This window comes from Madurella fahalii, assembly GCF_045866475.1.
Source record: "Madurella fahalii IFM 68171 DNA, scaffold_4, whole genome shotgun sequence".
In the NCBI taxonomy this organism is placed as follows: domain Eukaryota; kingdom Fungi; phylum Ascomycota; class Sordariomycetes; order Sordariales; genus Madurella; species Madurella fahalii.
The window spans coordinates 740,271-756,569 of NW_027263974.1; the positions used below are offsets into that span (position 1 = coordinate 740,271).

The 16,299-nt window shown below is 57.3% G+C and overlaps 5 protein-coding genes across 5 annotated transcripts; 4 read left to right on the forward strand and 1 right to left on the reverse strand.

Moving 5' to 3' along the window:
* Positions 1 to 1,908: 1,908 nt before the first annotated feature.
* MFIFM68171_07224 (Scytalone dehydratase) lies at positions 1,909 to 2,475 on the forward strand (the record flags this gene model as incomplete). Its single annotated transcript, XM_071062644.1, has 2 exons — positions 1,909 to 2,134; positions 2,195 to 2,475. 2 exons carry the CDS (start codon positions 1,909 to 1,911, stop codon positions 2,473 to 2,475), a joined length of 507 nt encoding a protein of 168 aa, XP_070918745.1.
* Positions 2,476 to 2,857: 382 nt separating this feature from the next.
* MFIFM68171_07225 (Xylanolytic transcriptional activator xlnR) lies at positions 2,858 to 5,411 on the forward strand (the record flags this gene model as incomplete). The annotated part of the gene is made up of 2 exons (XM_071062645.1): positions 2,858 to 3,268; positions 3,342 to 5,411. The coding sequence occupies 2 exons, from the start codon at positions 2,858 to 2,860 to the stop codon at positions 5,409 to 5,411; spliced, it is 2,481 nt and encodes an 826-aa protein (XP_070918746.1).
* A 2,290-nt stretch (positions 5,412 to 7,701) lies between these two features.
* MFIFM68171_07226 (uncharacterized protein) lies at positions 7,702 to 9,760 on the forward strand (the record flags this gene model as incomplete). The annotated part of the gene is made up of 4 exons (XM_071062646.1): positions 7,702 to 7,950; positions 8,040 to 8,304; positions 8,357 to 9,039; positions 9,122 to 9,760. The coding sequence occupies 4 exons, from the start codon at positions 7,702 to 7,704 to the stop codon at positions 9,758 to 9,760; spliced, it is 1,836 nt and encodes a 611-aa protein (XP_070918747.1).
* Positions 9,761 to 10,864: 1,104 nt separating this feature from the next.
* MFIFM68171_07227 (Pectate lyase) lies at positions 10,865 to 11,687 on the forward strand (the record flags this gene model as incomplete). Its single annotated transcript, XM_071062647.1, has 2 exons — positions 10,865 to 11,184; positions 11,258 to 11,687. 2 exons carry the CDS (start codon positions 10,865 to 10,867, stop codon positions 11,685 to 11,687), a joined length of 750 nt encoding a protein of 249 aa, XP_070918748.1.
* A 740-nt stretch (positions 11,688 to 12,427) lies between these two features.
* On the reverse strand, positions 12,428 to 15,803 carry MFIFM68171_07228 (Non-canonical non-ribosomal peptide synthetase; the record flags this gene model as incomplete). The annotated part of the gene is made up of 3 exons (XM_071062648.1): positions 12,428 to 14,989; positions 15,043 to 15,205; positions 15,256 to 15,803. The coding sequence occupies 3 exons, from the start codon at positions 15,801 to 15,803 to the stop codon at positions 12,428 to 12,430; spliced, it is 3,273 nt and encodes a 1,090-aa protein (XP_070918749.1).
* Between the last annotated feature and the right edge of the window lie 496 nt (positions 15,804 to 16,299).

Genomic DNA, 16,299 nt, shown 5'->3' on the forward strand with positions numbered 1-16,299 from the left:
TAGCAAGCCATGAGCAGAAATAATTCATTAGACCAGGCCTCAGCATTCGAGATCCCGGGCGGGTACAATTAAACTCCGGCTAACGTACTAACTCGCCCCGGTGTCGTAAGATCAAAGCAGTGGTTCTGCCGTTATACACGCTGAGCCTTTATCGTCGAGTCCGCCGGATTTGGACAGCCGCAACGTGCGGCGTATCTGGCCGGATCGCTAAGAGCTTCAGCAATTTCGGCAGATAGTGATATAATTAGTACCCAATGGTATTCTTCACATTCGGCGCCGTCGCCGCAGTTGGTTGCTTACGTCGCACCGTGCCGTATGATACGTAGGGGATGTACCTAGTACTATAGTCAACTAAAACTCCGAGGGTGCTACTTATACAATTGTCGAGACGGGAAGGGGTTGACTAGGGACGCAGTACTACTAGGACGTTATATCGCCAAGGATTTATAGCCCTGGCCTTTATACTACGTGATCCAAGGTATCGCCGAAACTCCCTTAGATTAGCCTAGCTACTACAATATAGGTCACGCCGTCTCCTTTTCCGCTAGCCAGCTATATGTTTCGGGGGAGTCCTCGTCGTACATCACTTTGGCCTTTGGGCGAGTGGTAGATTATTTGTAATTGAAGGCAAGTGGGAGTGGATGGGAGGTTGTTGAGAGCAGAGGAACGTCATCGGGAAGTGAATCGCCGGGGACTTTGTCAAGATTGGGGCCTTGTTAATCGGATGTGAGCAGTGACGGTCAGATTCAGTTGTTGTCTCTTGCTCACTCGTGGAGGCCAAGTGCGTAGTAGCCTTGTGCCTCGACTTCGCGACTCACATCGCACTGGAATATCTCGAGCGAAGTTGATTCCCTTGCGAAGGCCATGCGCCAAGTCTACCCACTGATTCCTGCCCCAAGTACCGGACATGCAACGGTTCTAAAAGTCTCTCAGGGTCTGACACTGTGTTCTATATTGTGTATTGCCTCTTCCGACGCTGATGGGCTCGATAGAAGCGGATCTGGAAGGATTACCATTGTTGGGTATCCTTAAGAGCCGGCCTATCACTACCTCGGGAGAATCGAGTTTACGGATTGCGCCAAGCCGCTTCTGGGGTATATACTACGCGCCAGCTTGGTGCGATTTCGGGGTGGGAAACCCCGCTTGGATCCGCTTGTCATTCTGGCTAACGCGTCCTAGTTGATGTACGCTTGTTTAATTTATGAGTAGCTAAGTTGGTGCTCTCTTACAGCTTCTTCAACTCACAACACGGCAAGGCTGGTGAGCCCAAGCTTCTACATTTTGTAACGGAGATATCCTTCCCCAACATCAGCAGCTATGTACGTTGCGTAGTGAGATGCCAGGTTCGTGAGCCGGTGTAGTTAGCTATCTGTGTCTAGAGTTGAGCTGTTGAATATGACAGTTACCCAACAGATTGGTTCGGTTCGAATAGGGAGGAAGGGAAAGCTCGCGCTGCTCGTTACAGTTTTGGGAAGTGATCCGAATGCGCTTGAGGACTTGATAGCGGCTCAAATGTGCTGAATCGACATGGGGCAACATTAAACGCCGGACGGGCAGTAGTTAGGTACCAAGGTATGCAGCATGGAAAATACAAAGGCCTCGCGCTGGATTCAGCCGGACCAAGAATTCCACAGTCAGACCCAAGCAGCCGTCTCCGCAAAACGACACGAATCTGTTGGGGGTGCGGCCAACCGGGAAATGGATTTTTATGCATCTATTTTGGCGCCAGGGTTCCTTAGCCTCGGTACTCGATCGCGGCAAGTGATCCGCCTTGCCTCGGATCGCTTACACGTTGCATGAGGTGGGCGAAGACGAGGAGAGCATATAAAGCCATCATCTCGTTGATCAGTCCGGTAAGGTCAATTGGCTGACTACCTACTTTCATTGTTTTTTGCTCAATTTACCAAAATGCTCTCAGTGAAAGCACTTACAGCTGCTGCGCTGTGCCTTTTGTCCTCGGCCGGGCTGACCTTGGGCCAGGGACAGGCAAATGCACCTACTGCTCCGGGCCTCACCTTTCTATACTCACTCAACTGCACGCTGGGTACCCCGCTCACGGTCGGAGGGGGTCCACATGGCAATCGCGTCGTGATCCCGATCGTAGGCGGGAGCTTCTCGGGCCCGAGACTGTCTGGTGCGCTCACACGGCAAGCCCAAGCGTCTCAGTACAGCTGCTAATGTGACTGCTCAACAGGCAAGGTGCTCGATCTCGGTGCAGACTGGGGTCTCGTCGACAGGAATGGCACCTTCTCGGCCGACACACGCTATCAGCTACAGACGGACGACGGCGCCCACATCTTCATCCGCACCAGCGGGCCCGCACAGTCGGATGGGCGACTGCACCTGCGCCTGGTGTTTGAGACGGGCAGCGCCGAGTACTACTGGCTCAACAACATCGTCGCCGTGGGGATCCTGTCGTCGGGAAATGGATATGTGGCGATTGATGCGTGGCAGCTGGAGAGTCCAAAGAGCTGAGCCGTTGATAGTTATTGCGTGGTTGTGCAAAGTGTAGCATAGATAGTCGGAAGTAAATAGTGGAAAGTCGTTGTGCATGACTCCAACTTTTGGCGGGTTTGGCTTCTGCGAAATGCGGCCGTGATCAGGGCAATTAAGGTACCTTATTATCGAACAATCGGACAAAGCAGCAACGGTACGGAAGTACATGCTAACGCGTCACGTGCGCCACACACCGCAGAATCCTAGAGTGGCCCGAGCGTCAGGTGGCTTTTCCTTGTTCTTCCCTGCCTGCCATCACCCGCGATTCTACCGGATCTTCGCCGAAAAGTCGCCAGGCGAATCATCCGGGGTGAAGCCGTGAAAGCCGCCCTCGTCGAATTAGAGCGCGTCGAATCAGAAGATGTCATCGAGCTATCCTCCACCGCCGCCCACAGCAACCGACGGCGCAGCCCCGACCACAGATGCGCCGCAGCAGGGCCCGGAGGACGACCCCCACCACATTCATCAGCAGTTCAGTGCCGAGGCTGCCGCCGCCGCCGCCGCCGCCGCCGCCGCCGTCGCTGCTGCGCATCATGGCCTGCAAGCCCTCCAAGCTGCCGTTGCAGCCCCTGCATCCGTGCCGGCATCAAGCTCCGTGACACCCCAGCAGAATGCATCGCTTCCCGATGCCGCCGCCTCGTACCTCACGGGCACCGGCACGCCTGTCGTTCCCGCCCCTGCGCCTGCTCCCGCTCCTGCGCCGGCCGCGACAAACCCGAAGGCCACTCGGCTGCGTCGGGCGTGCGACATGTGCAGCCAGCGCAAGGTCAAGGTGCGCACCCTCCAATCGGTTGATCTTCGAAGCGCTCGGAGCGACACAAGCTAACATTGGCCATGCAAACTAGTGCGACGAGACGCAGCCCTGCCGACCATGTCACGAACTGGGCGTGGAGTGCACCTTCAATCGCACAATGAAGCGACGTGGCCCTCCCAACAAGCACGCCGAGGCTGCAAAGGCGGCAAAGCAGCAACGGCTCGAGCCGAACCTTAGTCCCGGGCCACACAAGGCTGCTGAGACGCTGATATCCATTGCCGGCGCGCAGGATGCGCAAGCGGTTCTCGATGCCGAGTCCATTGCGCCGTGGCCGGTCCTGACCCTGCTCATCGACGACTTCTTCACCTACATCCACCCGCTTGCCCCGTTCCCACACGAGCCCACGTTCAGGATGTCGTTTACGACCCGCGAGGATAGGACAAATCGGGCCTTCTTGGCCCTCCTGGCTAGTATGGTCGGCTGTCTGGTTGCGTCATTTCCCAGGACGGCGCGGCAGCACCTGAAGGCGCATCAACACGGCATGAATATGTACCCGAAGGCAATCACTTTGATTGAGCGATGTCGGACTGTTGCGCTCGAGGCGCGGGGAGCAGCCTTCTACAACAAGGACGACGTGACCGTCTACGATGCAGCCACCAGCTATTTCCTCGGCTTGGCCGCTGGATACACGATGCAGTGGAAGCTCTGCCGCCGTTTCATGGCCGAGACCATGTCCTTCATCCGGGAGCTAGGCTATCACAAACCCCGGGACATGGGCTCGTCCATGTTCGGCGTGACCTATCGCGGCCCGTCCTTTAACCATGTTGAAGACCAGCTCGGCAAGCGCATCTTCTGGTGCATGTTTCTCGGGATCAGGTCCATGGCGCAGCTCGGCACTCCCCACGGAGAAATCATTCTGCCGCCGCCCACCCCGACCGAACCGTACCCCGAGTTCCCCGTCGAGGTCGATGATCAGTACATACTCGCGCACCAGATTCTCGGCCAACCAGAGGGCACCGTCTCCCTCCTCACCGGCTTCAACCAAGCCATCAAGATCTACATGACCATGAACGGCCTCGTCAGCGTGGAACTGTCTTACGGCATTACGACGCTGCCCTTCCACGACCAAAGGGCGATGCTCGATGAATGCCTCCAAGCCGTCAAGCAGGTCATGGACGTGCTGCCGCGCGAGCTGACCATCGACCTTAACGCCGGCTCCGGCAACGCCGGCCACGGGCTGGACAACCTCCTCCCGACCAGCCCTCAAACCACTCATCTGTTCGACGAGACCACCGCCACGGGCGGGCTGCATTACTGCCCCATCACTTATGCCCAGCAGCCACCACCCACCGACTTCCGGCACTCGGTGGGCTCCCACCCGGAACGCCGGCGCTTGCTGCAGTACGAGATCCAAAAGGCAAATATTTACGCATCCCAACTAGCCACCCGCTCGTACTACGTCGAGCGCTACCTCAACCTGCGCGACGCCCACCGCGAGCACGCCCGCCAAGCAGCCGCGGACTCCTCCTCCTCCTTCACGACCAACCCCAACCCCAATGGCGACGCGGCCGGCTCCAGTGACGCGGCCAACCCGAACGCGAGCAGCAACAAATCCGTCGCCGCGGCGGCCCTGCGCGCAGCGGCCGAGCAGACGCCGCACGCCGTGCCGACGCACGACGACGTGGACGACGCCGTCGACGCGGGCATGGTGGCGGAGCGCGAGCTGATCGTGCAGAACCTGCTGACGGTGCTGACGAGCGTGTCGCAGCGCAACATGGAGCCCAACGGCGGGTCGCTGATCAACAAGATCCGCCAGGTGGCCAGCACGCTGGTCAACGACGCGCCCGAGCGCAAGGGCCCCGTCGCGGTCAAGGCCGACGAGAGCCTGCGCCTGTTCGTCGACGCCCTCATGCGCCTCGAGCGGGTCGGCGCCGCCGGCGGCGGCCAGAACGTCAACTTCAACTGGGGCCTGGGCCTCCCGGCCTCGTCGGCTATGAACCTCGGCGTCGGGCTCGGCATGGGGTTGGGCGTGAATGGGGACGGGGCGCAAGGGGTCGGTGCGCTGGTGGAGGACGAGGAGCAGGAGCTGAGGAATTGGGCGGATTTGAGGGAGTGTCAGGTGAGGTTTCTCCAGGGCGGCGGGTTTATGGGCATGATTTGACGGTTTGGAGGTGAGGGGTTGGGGGTGGGCTTCGGATCGCGGAGTTCATTGCTGTGGACGGAGTATGGAAGGGTTCTTGCGCCGGCGTTTGGGCTAGGAAAATAAAGCTGGTATTACGTGGATCGGCGGCGGTGGGTATATGGTCTATAGGCGTATTATAAATTGTATGACGGGCATTAGTGGAGTATAGGAAAGGGACTGGCTAAGGTAGTGTTGTGGCTGCCGACGGGAATGTCTGGCGATGCTCGGTGTGGTGGGCTAGGTGCCACTTCTCGGCCCATGCTCACTGCGAAGCCATCGCTGGCTTGGGAGTGGCTCCCTGACACCCGTTGCTTACATAACAGAGAATGACCATCAGGCTCTAGACTCGCTTTGACAGTGCTTTCCTCTTTCCAAGCGGTGGTGTAGTGACTTGCAAAAGTGATCTTTGCTCGCCACTGAAAGTTTCATTCTGCCAGCGCTACGGAGTCAGTTCACCTTGGAGCAGGCTCCCGGATTCGACATCGATGCGTTCGGCCTCGAAATGGTGTTAATTAAACATCCGGCTCCGGCTGGTGCCAATTTTCTCTATCGCCTGGCACCCCATGAAGTGGCCGCCGGTGATGGGGGGACAGCATCGAAGAGTTTAAACCTGGAACCTGACAAGCTTCCAGTAGACAAACTCATCCTTGTGGCGCCTTCACCCCATCCCCATCATTGTTCAATTTTTATCAGCATATTCCCCAGTCGCCGATATGAAGTTCGCAGTCGCCGTTTGGATCGTACTTGCGCTTGTGCCGAGGATGGCCTCTGCTGCCGCCGGTTCTACCAGAGCTGTAAGATACCACTGGTGGCCCCCTATCGGTCTCATGCCGTATCTTGTTCTTGACTGATTCTGGCAATGGGGACTAATGGTTAAGAAATACAGTACATGATGGCGGAATGCCAGTGGTGGGGGAACGGGAGGCCTGGGCCTCGCATCCTGGCTCGGATTCAGGGGCGCTGGGGAGCGTCGGCCCGATAGGACTGATACGGGGGAATTGCCACATTGAGGTGGGGTATTTGAGCATTGAGGGGAGCAGGTTTTCGTTGACGTGTCGCGCGTGAGTTTTCAGGGGACACAGTGACACTAATCGCTTGGGGCTAGGGGTCGATGCGCTCAGACCGGAAGGTACGGGACATATTGTGTAGTACAAGGAGATATTCTTCTCTGACTTTACAGCATCAAGATCGTCGAACATGGATGCTCTGGTTTTGGAATTTTACCCACGAGTTAGAGATGTAACTAGTACCTAATTAGCACCCGAGCTGGGAGCTTTTGGTCTCAACGAAATCATTGCTACCTACTGGCAGTACCTTCAGGTTTTCATCTACCCCTAAATTCGGCTTTTGAGAACCCGACTGTCTGGTCCACATTTCGCTGCTTAAAGCCGGTATCAAGCCTGTCTCTTGGACGTTCAGCGAAGGCGGCGTTCTGCAACTTCCCCTCCGCCGAGGTACCTACCCGTAGGCATTGAGGAAATCCGTGAATGTGCAGTGGCAGCAGCAAACCGGCCAGGCCTGTCAAACGATTGGCAGGCTTCGCTTCCCGACAGGTTGTTCTGTCAGGTTCATGAGTGGTAGGTACTCGCACCTGAAGGCCTCCGATTCGCCGGAACAAACGCAATCTGGCTAAGGTACCTGAGCTATTGGCCCCACTTTCTTGGGCTGCGTAAGGTAACTGTCATTTGAATCGTTGTGATTTTGTTTTCCTTTCTTGTTGGGTCGGATTTTCTATCCCACCCAGGAAGATAGTGCTGCCTAGAATCCTAGGAACTAACAGCCTCTATTTCTCACTCAGGCTGGCGATAATTACCTTGATTGCTTTGTGCTGCCTTAGCGTGGGTGCCCATCAGCGCGTACTTCCCTGTCTTCTGCTCACGTCTGGCCCCAGCTTCGTATAAAAGATGGCGTCTAGAACGGATGGGTACTTTAGGTGCTTGTGCGTAAAGGGGGCCGATTGGCCAGGCACCAGCATGATTACTTCCAGTTCATTGGGGTGAAAACAGTTGCCTGGACACCCGCATGATGTTTTGGAGGAAACGTCAGGCAGCTCCATATTTCCGGTCATAAGGTGGTAAGGTTGGCCGTTGGCAGCAGCCACGCATCGGAGATAGCAAACGGGTCGTGATTTGTGAAAAAAAAAAAAAAAAAAAAAAAAAAAAAACAAGACTCTGGGTGCATCTGCTGTCCTTTTCATCTAAGTTCCAACTCATCAACCTCAACCTTACTCTTTTTCTTTTAAGCCGCTATCAGTAGTGAGTACCTAGGTATGGAGCAGTTTTTCCTCGAGAATGCCGAGCGCTACAAGCGACTCGTTGCTGCTTTCAAACCAAGCGCTCCCAACACGAAGAACAACGACTCGACCGCTGCTAGTACCGAGATCGTGGTCAGCACACGTATTCGCCCGATGCTCGAAGATGAAGAGAGCCAGGGCTTTCCAGTCGCCGTGTACATTCGCAGCAACACGGTTGACGTGCACGAACTGAAGAGGCCTGTTAGAGGACTGCCTACTCTCATGGTAGGGAGCGCAACGACACCCCCCCCCCCCCCCCCCCCCCAAAAAAAAAAAAAAAAAAAAAAGCCGAGAAATGACCTGACTCTCGACAGTCTTCCAATTACACTGTCGACCAAGTGTTTGGTCCGGATGCCACATCGGCCGAGGTTTACGGCGCGCTCGTGAAGCCCCTCGTCCCCTGGGCATGGGGTGGAGGTATTGGCACCATGTTCGCATACGGACAGACCGGTTCAGGAAAGACATTCACCGTCAGCGACCTTGAGCGCCATGTCGCCGAGACTTTGATGGATGGGTCGCTGGATGGGGAGAGGAAGATTTACATCTCCATCATTGAGCTGGCAGGCCAAGTGGCAAACGGTGAGCCAAAACGCCATCTCCGCCGGGATTCGGCTGCCCCTGCTTACAATAGGTCTTACAGACCTTCTCAATGCGCGAAAACAAATCTCAATCCTCGAAGACTCGCTCGGCACCACACAGATGGCCGGGGCCCTGGAGCATCGGGTGACTGATAAGGACTCGCTTCTCGAGTACATTGAGGCCGCTGCGTCTCTCCGACGTACAGCAACAACCTTCAGGAACGACAGCTCCTCACGCTCCCACGCAATCTGCCGACTCCGCTTTGAGAACCCCGGGATGCCCTCAGCCGAAGATGGTCTTCTTTACCTGATCGACCTTGCAGGATCCGAGGCCGCTCGCGACAAAGCAAGTCATGACACGACGCGCATGAAAGAAGCCCGCGAGATCAACACCAGCCTTTCCGTCCTCAAAGACTGCATCCGCGGCCGCGCCCTCGCTGACGCCACCTCTTACGCCGGGAAGCCAACCAAGAAGCCCGCCTACATCCCCTTTCGCCAGAGTGCCCTGACCAAAACCTTGAAGCACGTCTTCGATCCTGCCAGCGGACGCAGCTGCAAGACGGTTGTCGTGGCCTGCGTCAACCCCTGTCTCGCCGACGTCGGCGCTAGCAAGAACACCTTGAGCTATGCCGAGATGCTGCGGGCGGTGGTGCCTAGGACGAAGCCGGCCGAGTACAGCCCCGATGTGCCGGCGACCTGGAACAACGAGCAGCTTCGGAGCTGGATTGGACGCAACGCACGTTTTACTGCCCCATGCATCCTCCTCTCTGCCAACCCCAAAAGACTCAACTGACTTTGTCTATGTCGCAACCAACTAGTCCGGTCACCCTGCCGTCGACCCCGTTCTTCTGGCCCCCTTCGAATCAGGCTCTCAGCTGCTCCGCCTGCCGGCCCCCGAGTTCCTCTCCCGCTGCATCAAGACGCCGGGCGTGTCTTACGAGCAGGCTCACGCCTTCCAGATCAAATTCTGGGGGATGCACGTCAATTCCCGGCGAGCCGCCAGCGCTCCGCCTCCCAAACCGGCCAGCAAGACCAATCCCACGGGGCCTGTGGCGTCTCGGATGGAGTTGCTCGACTCCAGTGCCGATCCGGACCCGAGCGCCGCGTCCATCCCGTTCAAGGAGCGGATTAGGCCTGGGATGGTGGTCATTTGGAACCCACCGGCAGAGTATGCTTTCGTTGGGGTCGGTGAAAAGAGTTGTGCCATGGTGTTGTGCCCGGCCCCAGCTGTGAGTGAGAAGGTGAAGGATGTCAGAGGGGTCCAGGTCAACCCGGGCGACGTGAAGATGGAAGATAAGGGTGAGGCGTATCTTTGCGCCTTGGTGATGCCTTCGTTGTTACCGGGATCGTATGGAATTAGCTTGTGGCGGCAGGTAGTTGTCACGGTGGAGCAGATGGAGGCAGAGATGTTGCTGGAGTGGGATGAGGCATCGAGGTATTATTACAAGACTGTTTAGAGGAGACCGGTGAAAGGCTCCTGAAGCTGCTTCTGAAGCTTAGGGGATGCAAGTCAGCTCAAGGGGTTGCCGACAGTGTGGCTCAGAGGATCACGAGCGGCTCTGTTCTTAGCTAAAATGCCACTCCTCAATTCTGGTGATATGATAGCTGTAAGCGAGTCCCGAGGGAAGACGATAGATGCGCGAGACGCTGACTTGTCTCCCACGTGGTTGCGGTATTGCCAAGTTGGAGCTGTTGGCCGTGAGTGTGGTTGCCGACGCTACTCAAAAGCCCACCAATGAACAGTCTATATGCCGAGCGCGATGACTAGGTACTAAGCAAGGCCTCCCGAGCTTTCGCTTTCTCGAAGCTTTCCTTACCTTCCCTTTGTATCTACCGGATGGACAGCCTCCTCCGCATTTCAAGCCAACCGGGGTAGATCCCAGTGCAACCCGAAATCCCACCAACCCTGTGTGATTCCGGTGCCAAGAGGTTACATAACGCCCATCTCCGTGAAACTTCGCATCTGCCGTTGCCAAGACACGATCTGATCGTCGCCTGCCTGGGGAGGCGAATGCTGGAATCGTGCGTGAATCCCATCAACATGGTGCATCTGGTGGCCAGCCTGAGCTGAAGCGAGGGCAAGGAGGTGCTAAGTAGACAACTCAACGACTTGCGGAGAAGACGGAGACGCTTGTTCACGGGGTGCAACCATCATGTTGCTCCTGGCCTGATGACAATTCCTCGTTCGTGCGAAAATATCATTCAATACACGTAGACACTGGCAAGGTGTGGGTGGCTTGACAGCCGGCGCAACATGTTCGGCCGGACGTTCCGAGCAATGCCGGGGGAGCTCAGCCCAGCAAGGAAGAGACCCCGAGGCCTAAGGCGCTGGGACGGCCCTGGCTGGTATGGGCCTTGAAACAAAATATCCAATTTAGGGGTGAACGTAGGAGATCGACGCCAGGCCTTAAATAATGGGTGATAATAGCAATAGATGGGAGCAGTCTATAAAAGCGCCCTGGACATCTTCCGAAGGTTATAGGATTCCGCAGAGCTGAACAACCGCAAAACCATCAGCTTTCGTTCAGGTCTTGCCAGTTGAGCTCTTAAGAACCTCAACGATGCAGTCCACTATCCTCACCATTCTCGCCTCTGCGGCCCTCGCAGCAGCCCAAACCAACACCAACCTGCAGACCAACTTCCCCACCGCCACGAGCACAACCCACCTCGCCGCGGCCCGTACCCTCGCCGCCGGCGAGAACTTCGATGGTCGCATGCTACAGTGGGACCGCAACCAGTCCACCTGCAGTGGTCAGGCCGAGGGCGGCGAGAAGGACGCCGTATTCATCCTCCAGGATGGCGCCACCCTGAGCAACGTCATCATCGGGCCTAACAACGGCGAAGGCGTCCACTGCAAGGGCACATGCACCCTCAACAATGTGTAAGTCGCTGCACCTCCCAACCTCAGCCATCTAGCCCACGGACCAAGTTACCTAACCATGGCACCCTCCTAGGTGGTGGACCGACGTCTGCGAGGACGCCGCGACCTTCCGTCAGGCCTCGGGCACGTCGTACGTCAACGGCGGCGGTGCGCGCGGGGCGTCGGACAAGGTCTTCCAGCACAACGGCGGCGGCACCGTCGCCGTCAAGAACTTCTTCGCGAGCAACATCGGCAAGCTGTACCGCTCGTGCGGCAACTGTAGCAAGCAGTACGCGCGTCACTCGACCTTCACCAACGTCCGCGTCGTCGACAAGGCGTCGGTCGTGGCCGGTGTCAACTCCAACTTGGGCGATACGACGGTGGTGAGGGACTCGTGCGTCCTGGCGGGTGCCACCTGCTGGCTGTATGAGGGCAACAGCAGCGGGGACGAGCCGAGGAAGATTGGGAGTGGCCCGTCGGGGACGGCGTGCTCGGCTATTGCGGTCCAGACTCAGGGCTGCTGAGCCATGTCTGCCGGATGATATAAGCTGGACTTGGAGGTCAACACTGTTGCGGGGGTTGGAAAATTCTTGTATATATTTGTCCGGTCTCAAAAGAAGCTTTTGTATATAATTGAAATTCTCGATCATTACTCCGATTAGGAACAGCACCCTTGGCTTCAGTGCTAAATCTTGCTGTACTTAGCTAAGCGGCCTGAATCTATCGACCGGCCCTACCTCCTTACCAACCACTAGTTCCGGAACTTTCAGCCCTATAGTACAAGGTTCATGTCCCAGTTGGTACAAACTTCAGTTGTTGGCCAGGATCTAGGTTTCGGTGGTATGGGAAGCCACGTAACATGGTACTCTGCTATTTCCCTGTCCTTCCCGCAACTAGTACAGTAAGAAGTAGGGAGGTCTAAGGACTTGTTCCTTGAATAAGAAGTTCCGGAGGCCTGTAGTTCTGGTACCGGCCAGAATTATTAGTGGGCTCTGGGCTTTTGTCAGACCCTGATGTCCCCGTAAGGTCCCAGGTATCGGTGAAAAGCAGTCTCGGCGGGTTTTCGCTAGCCTACTAAATACTAAGCCGGCTCTAGATTTGCTCCCCTAGAGCAAGACTGAGCTCTACATGCGCTTTTTGCCAAGAATATCATCAATTAGGCTCTGTGTTACCAGCATTACTGTCCGCCGATTCTCCCTGATCATGCCCGATACATAGTATCACCGAACCCAGCCTGATCCTCAGATACGCATGCTTTTACCGTTCAATTGCTTACAGCGCTTGATCTCACATAATTAGTCCACTCCGGAGCCATCCACTCGTCAACCCACTTACGCATCCAGCCGCGACTCACGGCTGGCATGTTGCGCAACGTTGGACTAGCGGCCAATGCTCGCTTGACCGATAGGATGGTCGGCGAGGCAACTTGAGCTGCAGGGTCGTTGCACAAGGCCCACAGACCGTTGCGGTAAAAGTCCAGTAGCTTTATGGCAGGATTAGAAACTGCCAACGCTGCGAGATTGCTGACTCCGTCCTGGTCTCCTCCAGTATCGCTTCCCTCTAGGCGGGCTAACCAGGTCGGAGGCGACACGATGCTGGGTGCTTGTTTATCACTAGAGGACGCACGTGCCGCGTCGATGATAGCGGGGACCAGCTCGCTCCAGGGCGTGGTGTGCGGGTTGCGTAGGTGGAACACATTCTCGCCCGTGGCTTGTTCTTCGGGGTGGCTGTCTGCCAGGGCGAGATCGCAGACCACCTCGGCCAGCAGATCAGCTGGCATCCAGTCGACGTCAGTAAACGAGGGACCCAGGTTGTCTGGTATACACCCCAGATGCAAAGAACTGAGAACCAGACTGGGCAGCCACTCGGAGCGGTTCCACGGCATCCCACGGCGGCCGCTACCCACCGAGCCAGAAATCTGTCCGACACGCAGAACCGACACAGGCAAGCCCAGATGACGCGCCGCAGCGTCGCACAACGCCTCAGCGAGGAACTTGCTCTGCGAATATCCGTTTCGGAATGGCGTGTCAAGCGCCTCAAAGATGACTTCCTCAGCCGGCCCGGCATCGAGCGGCCGGCCGCCCACCGCGCCAACAGACGAGACAAACACAACGCGAATAGGCCGCGGGCCAGCCGCTAGCGAAAAGAGGTTCACCATTCCGGCCAGCTGAGGTCGGAATGCCGGCAGCGCCAGGTTGAAGTTGACGGGCCAGGCGTTGTGAATCACAAGGCCCGCCCGGGCGCGGAGAGCGGCATACGCCGCATCGCTCAGACCCAAGGAGGGCCGCGCCAGGTCGACGTGCAGGAAGGTAATGCGCTCAGCGTCGTCTAGGACGTCCATAGCAAACCCAGCGGCGGTGAAGCGCTCGGCCTGTGCGGAACGGCCGCCATCCGGGCTGCGGTTCAAGCAAAAGACGTGGCCAACCTCCGGACGGTTAAGTAAAGCGTGCAGGATCAGTGTGCCTAGGGCTCCGGTCGAGCCGGTCAGGATGACGTCGACTGGTTCGGGGAGCTGCGTTGGGGACGACTTGGTTATCGGGATCTGGTGGATCAGAGCGCGGTACGTGGATAGTAGCGGCTCCATTATATCACGATCCTCCTCGAGGGTGTCTTTGTTTTGCGTGACGGCGGTGGCCAGCTGGGGAACCGTCGGGTTCTGGTAGACGGTGGAGATACCGAGGTCTGGGCGGTATAGACCGCGCCGGAGGGCACGAGCGAGCTGCAGCACCTGCAGCGAGTCCATGCCGCGTTCGAAGAAGTTGGCCGAGTCGTCCACATCCTGCCAGCCTGTCACAGCACCGACGCTCTTCTGGATGAAATGTTTGACGGCATCTGCATCTGCCGGGTCAAGCGCCGCAGCCGCATCTTCCTCTACGACGACATCGGCATCGGTATACAAGCGGTCAATGTCCGCGGAATACTGAGTGACGCTGGTGGCCCGTTGGATTGTTCCTTTCGGTGTACGGATAAGGGGGCGGTCCGGCGTCGCCACCAGAATCAGTGATTTCTCGATGCGTGCGTGGGCAGGGGCGGCACGATTGGCTACTTCGATGACGGGCCAGACACGTTCAATAAGGGTGGCCTGCTCCGCTGTCGTCAGCGGATGGTCAAGGCCGGCTGGCTCGATGAGTAGAGCTGCCTGGAATCTCTGGGCGCCGAGGACAAGAGCGCCGCTCAGCTCAGGGGCGTGGGCGACAAGGTACTGCTCCATCGAGACGGGGTTGGTCTTCTCGCCGTTCAAAAGGACTATGACATCGTCGGCGCGGGCCCGCCAGCGCCATGCGTTGGACACCGTCGGGTGCGGTTCGAACAGGTCTTGAGTACGGTACTCCTGCTCAAGTTGGTTAAACTCCAGTATGCTAAAGGGCAGCTGCGTAGTATCAAGCGCCTCGTCGCGACGGACGACGAGTTCGTAGACACCATCAGCAGACTCCTCAAAAACGAACCCGGCACGCGGATGGAAGCAGACGTAGTGCCAGTCGGACGGTGAAAGCTCGGCTGGTAGCAGCTGGTTTGGGATGCCGATTTCAGACGCACCAAACTGGCAGCGCAGCGGGACTTTGGCGGAGACCCGGTCACCGAGAGCCTGCGGCAGATCACCGCCAATATAGATAATCCGCTCTAGATGCTTGGCGCAGTAGTCGAGAAGTTCGGGGTTTTGGGCCAACTCGGCTACGATGGACGGCGCGAGCAGTGCTATATCGGCGGGCGACCGCTTCAGAGCCTCAACAACCCCATGGGCAGTGGCTACGGTGGCGGTAGCGGGCGAAATCATGATATTCCCAAACGGGATGCCAAACAACAAGTACTGGCCCAACCCGGCTCCCTGATGCTGTGAGCTCGTGCTAATGGTAGGAAAGTGTTTGAGCGTGGGCGTACATGGAAGGGAGGCATCGTGTTCAGCACGCGCTTACCAAGATACAGGCTGTCTTGAGAGGGGACTCCGTGAGGCGCAGCAAGGGCGCTATTCCTGTGATGGCGTGCCACCGACTCATGCGTCCAAGTCAGGGGTTTTGGGATGCCCGTAGATCCGGAGGTGTGTCTGTGCCGCGTCAGAGTCCAAGACGGCAACAAGAGCGTCCGAGACGTTACATGATGAAGAGTGGATCCCAGTGTGCCTCCTCGAACGACTTGGTATACCCGTACTCTGGTGACCTTTTCTCCAAAAGCTCGTCGATACGTGGGATAGTCAGATGGCGGGGCCGGACTGCTTGAAGGACCGGGGCGGCAGGGGCTGGCACTGGGTCGGGCGTCACTAGAGCGTGACATGCGAGGCGCTCAAACAGAGCTTGGTGGGCCGCGGGGCTGTTGCGGGGTGAGGTGAGGAAAATCACATAGCCCGTCTTGACGGCGGCGAGGATCAGCGCTGTAAGTCGAACGTCATTGGGGCCTATGTAAGCCAGGACCTCGGTCGTCTGGCTCGGCTGGCCGAATTGGCTGACGAGCCACCAAGCCAGGCCGTTAACGACGTTGGCCAGCTGGGAATATGTGACGGCGTAGAAGCCGGCGTCATAAGATGTAGGCAACACCGGCCACTCTCCGTACACAGCGTGGGGCAAGTCACGGGCCAGCCGGTCGACTATGTTTGGCAGTAGATCGCCTTGCCATCGAGCGATGCGTGCGTGCTCAGTGTTAGCCATGCCTTCCAATGTACTCTGAGTCGCCGGTCCGTGTTGATGAGGTTAGGCTTTTAGTCGGGCTTGGAGCGGTAAGAATAGCTGAGGGCGACGTAAGGTTGGGGGCGGTAAGGGTGGGGGCTTGGATCTCCCAAGAGAAACGAAGGATGGAAGGGGGGGGCGGAAATATAAGCCCAGATTATGTCCAGGAATGCGTTGGTGAAACGTCTGTTGGACCAAGATGCACTTCGGCCCCCATAATATGCAGTTGGCCGCGCGTACCCTAGTTCGCAGGACTATGGATCTTCCAGCAGCACGGTTAGTAGTGAAATACAGCGATATCAATCCGTGTGTAAGGAGGGTAGCGGTTGCGTCAGCGCCATGCTCATTCCGAAAGTCGACGCGTCTGTTGGCTGCGCCGCATTGGATGCGGTACCGCCACTTATAGTACCGGGTGCTGTGCCTCGGGAATAAGATGATATAGTCGTGATTTGTTTGCTATGCATTCTTGCTCTATTTC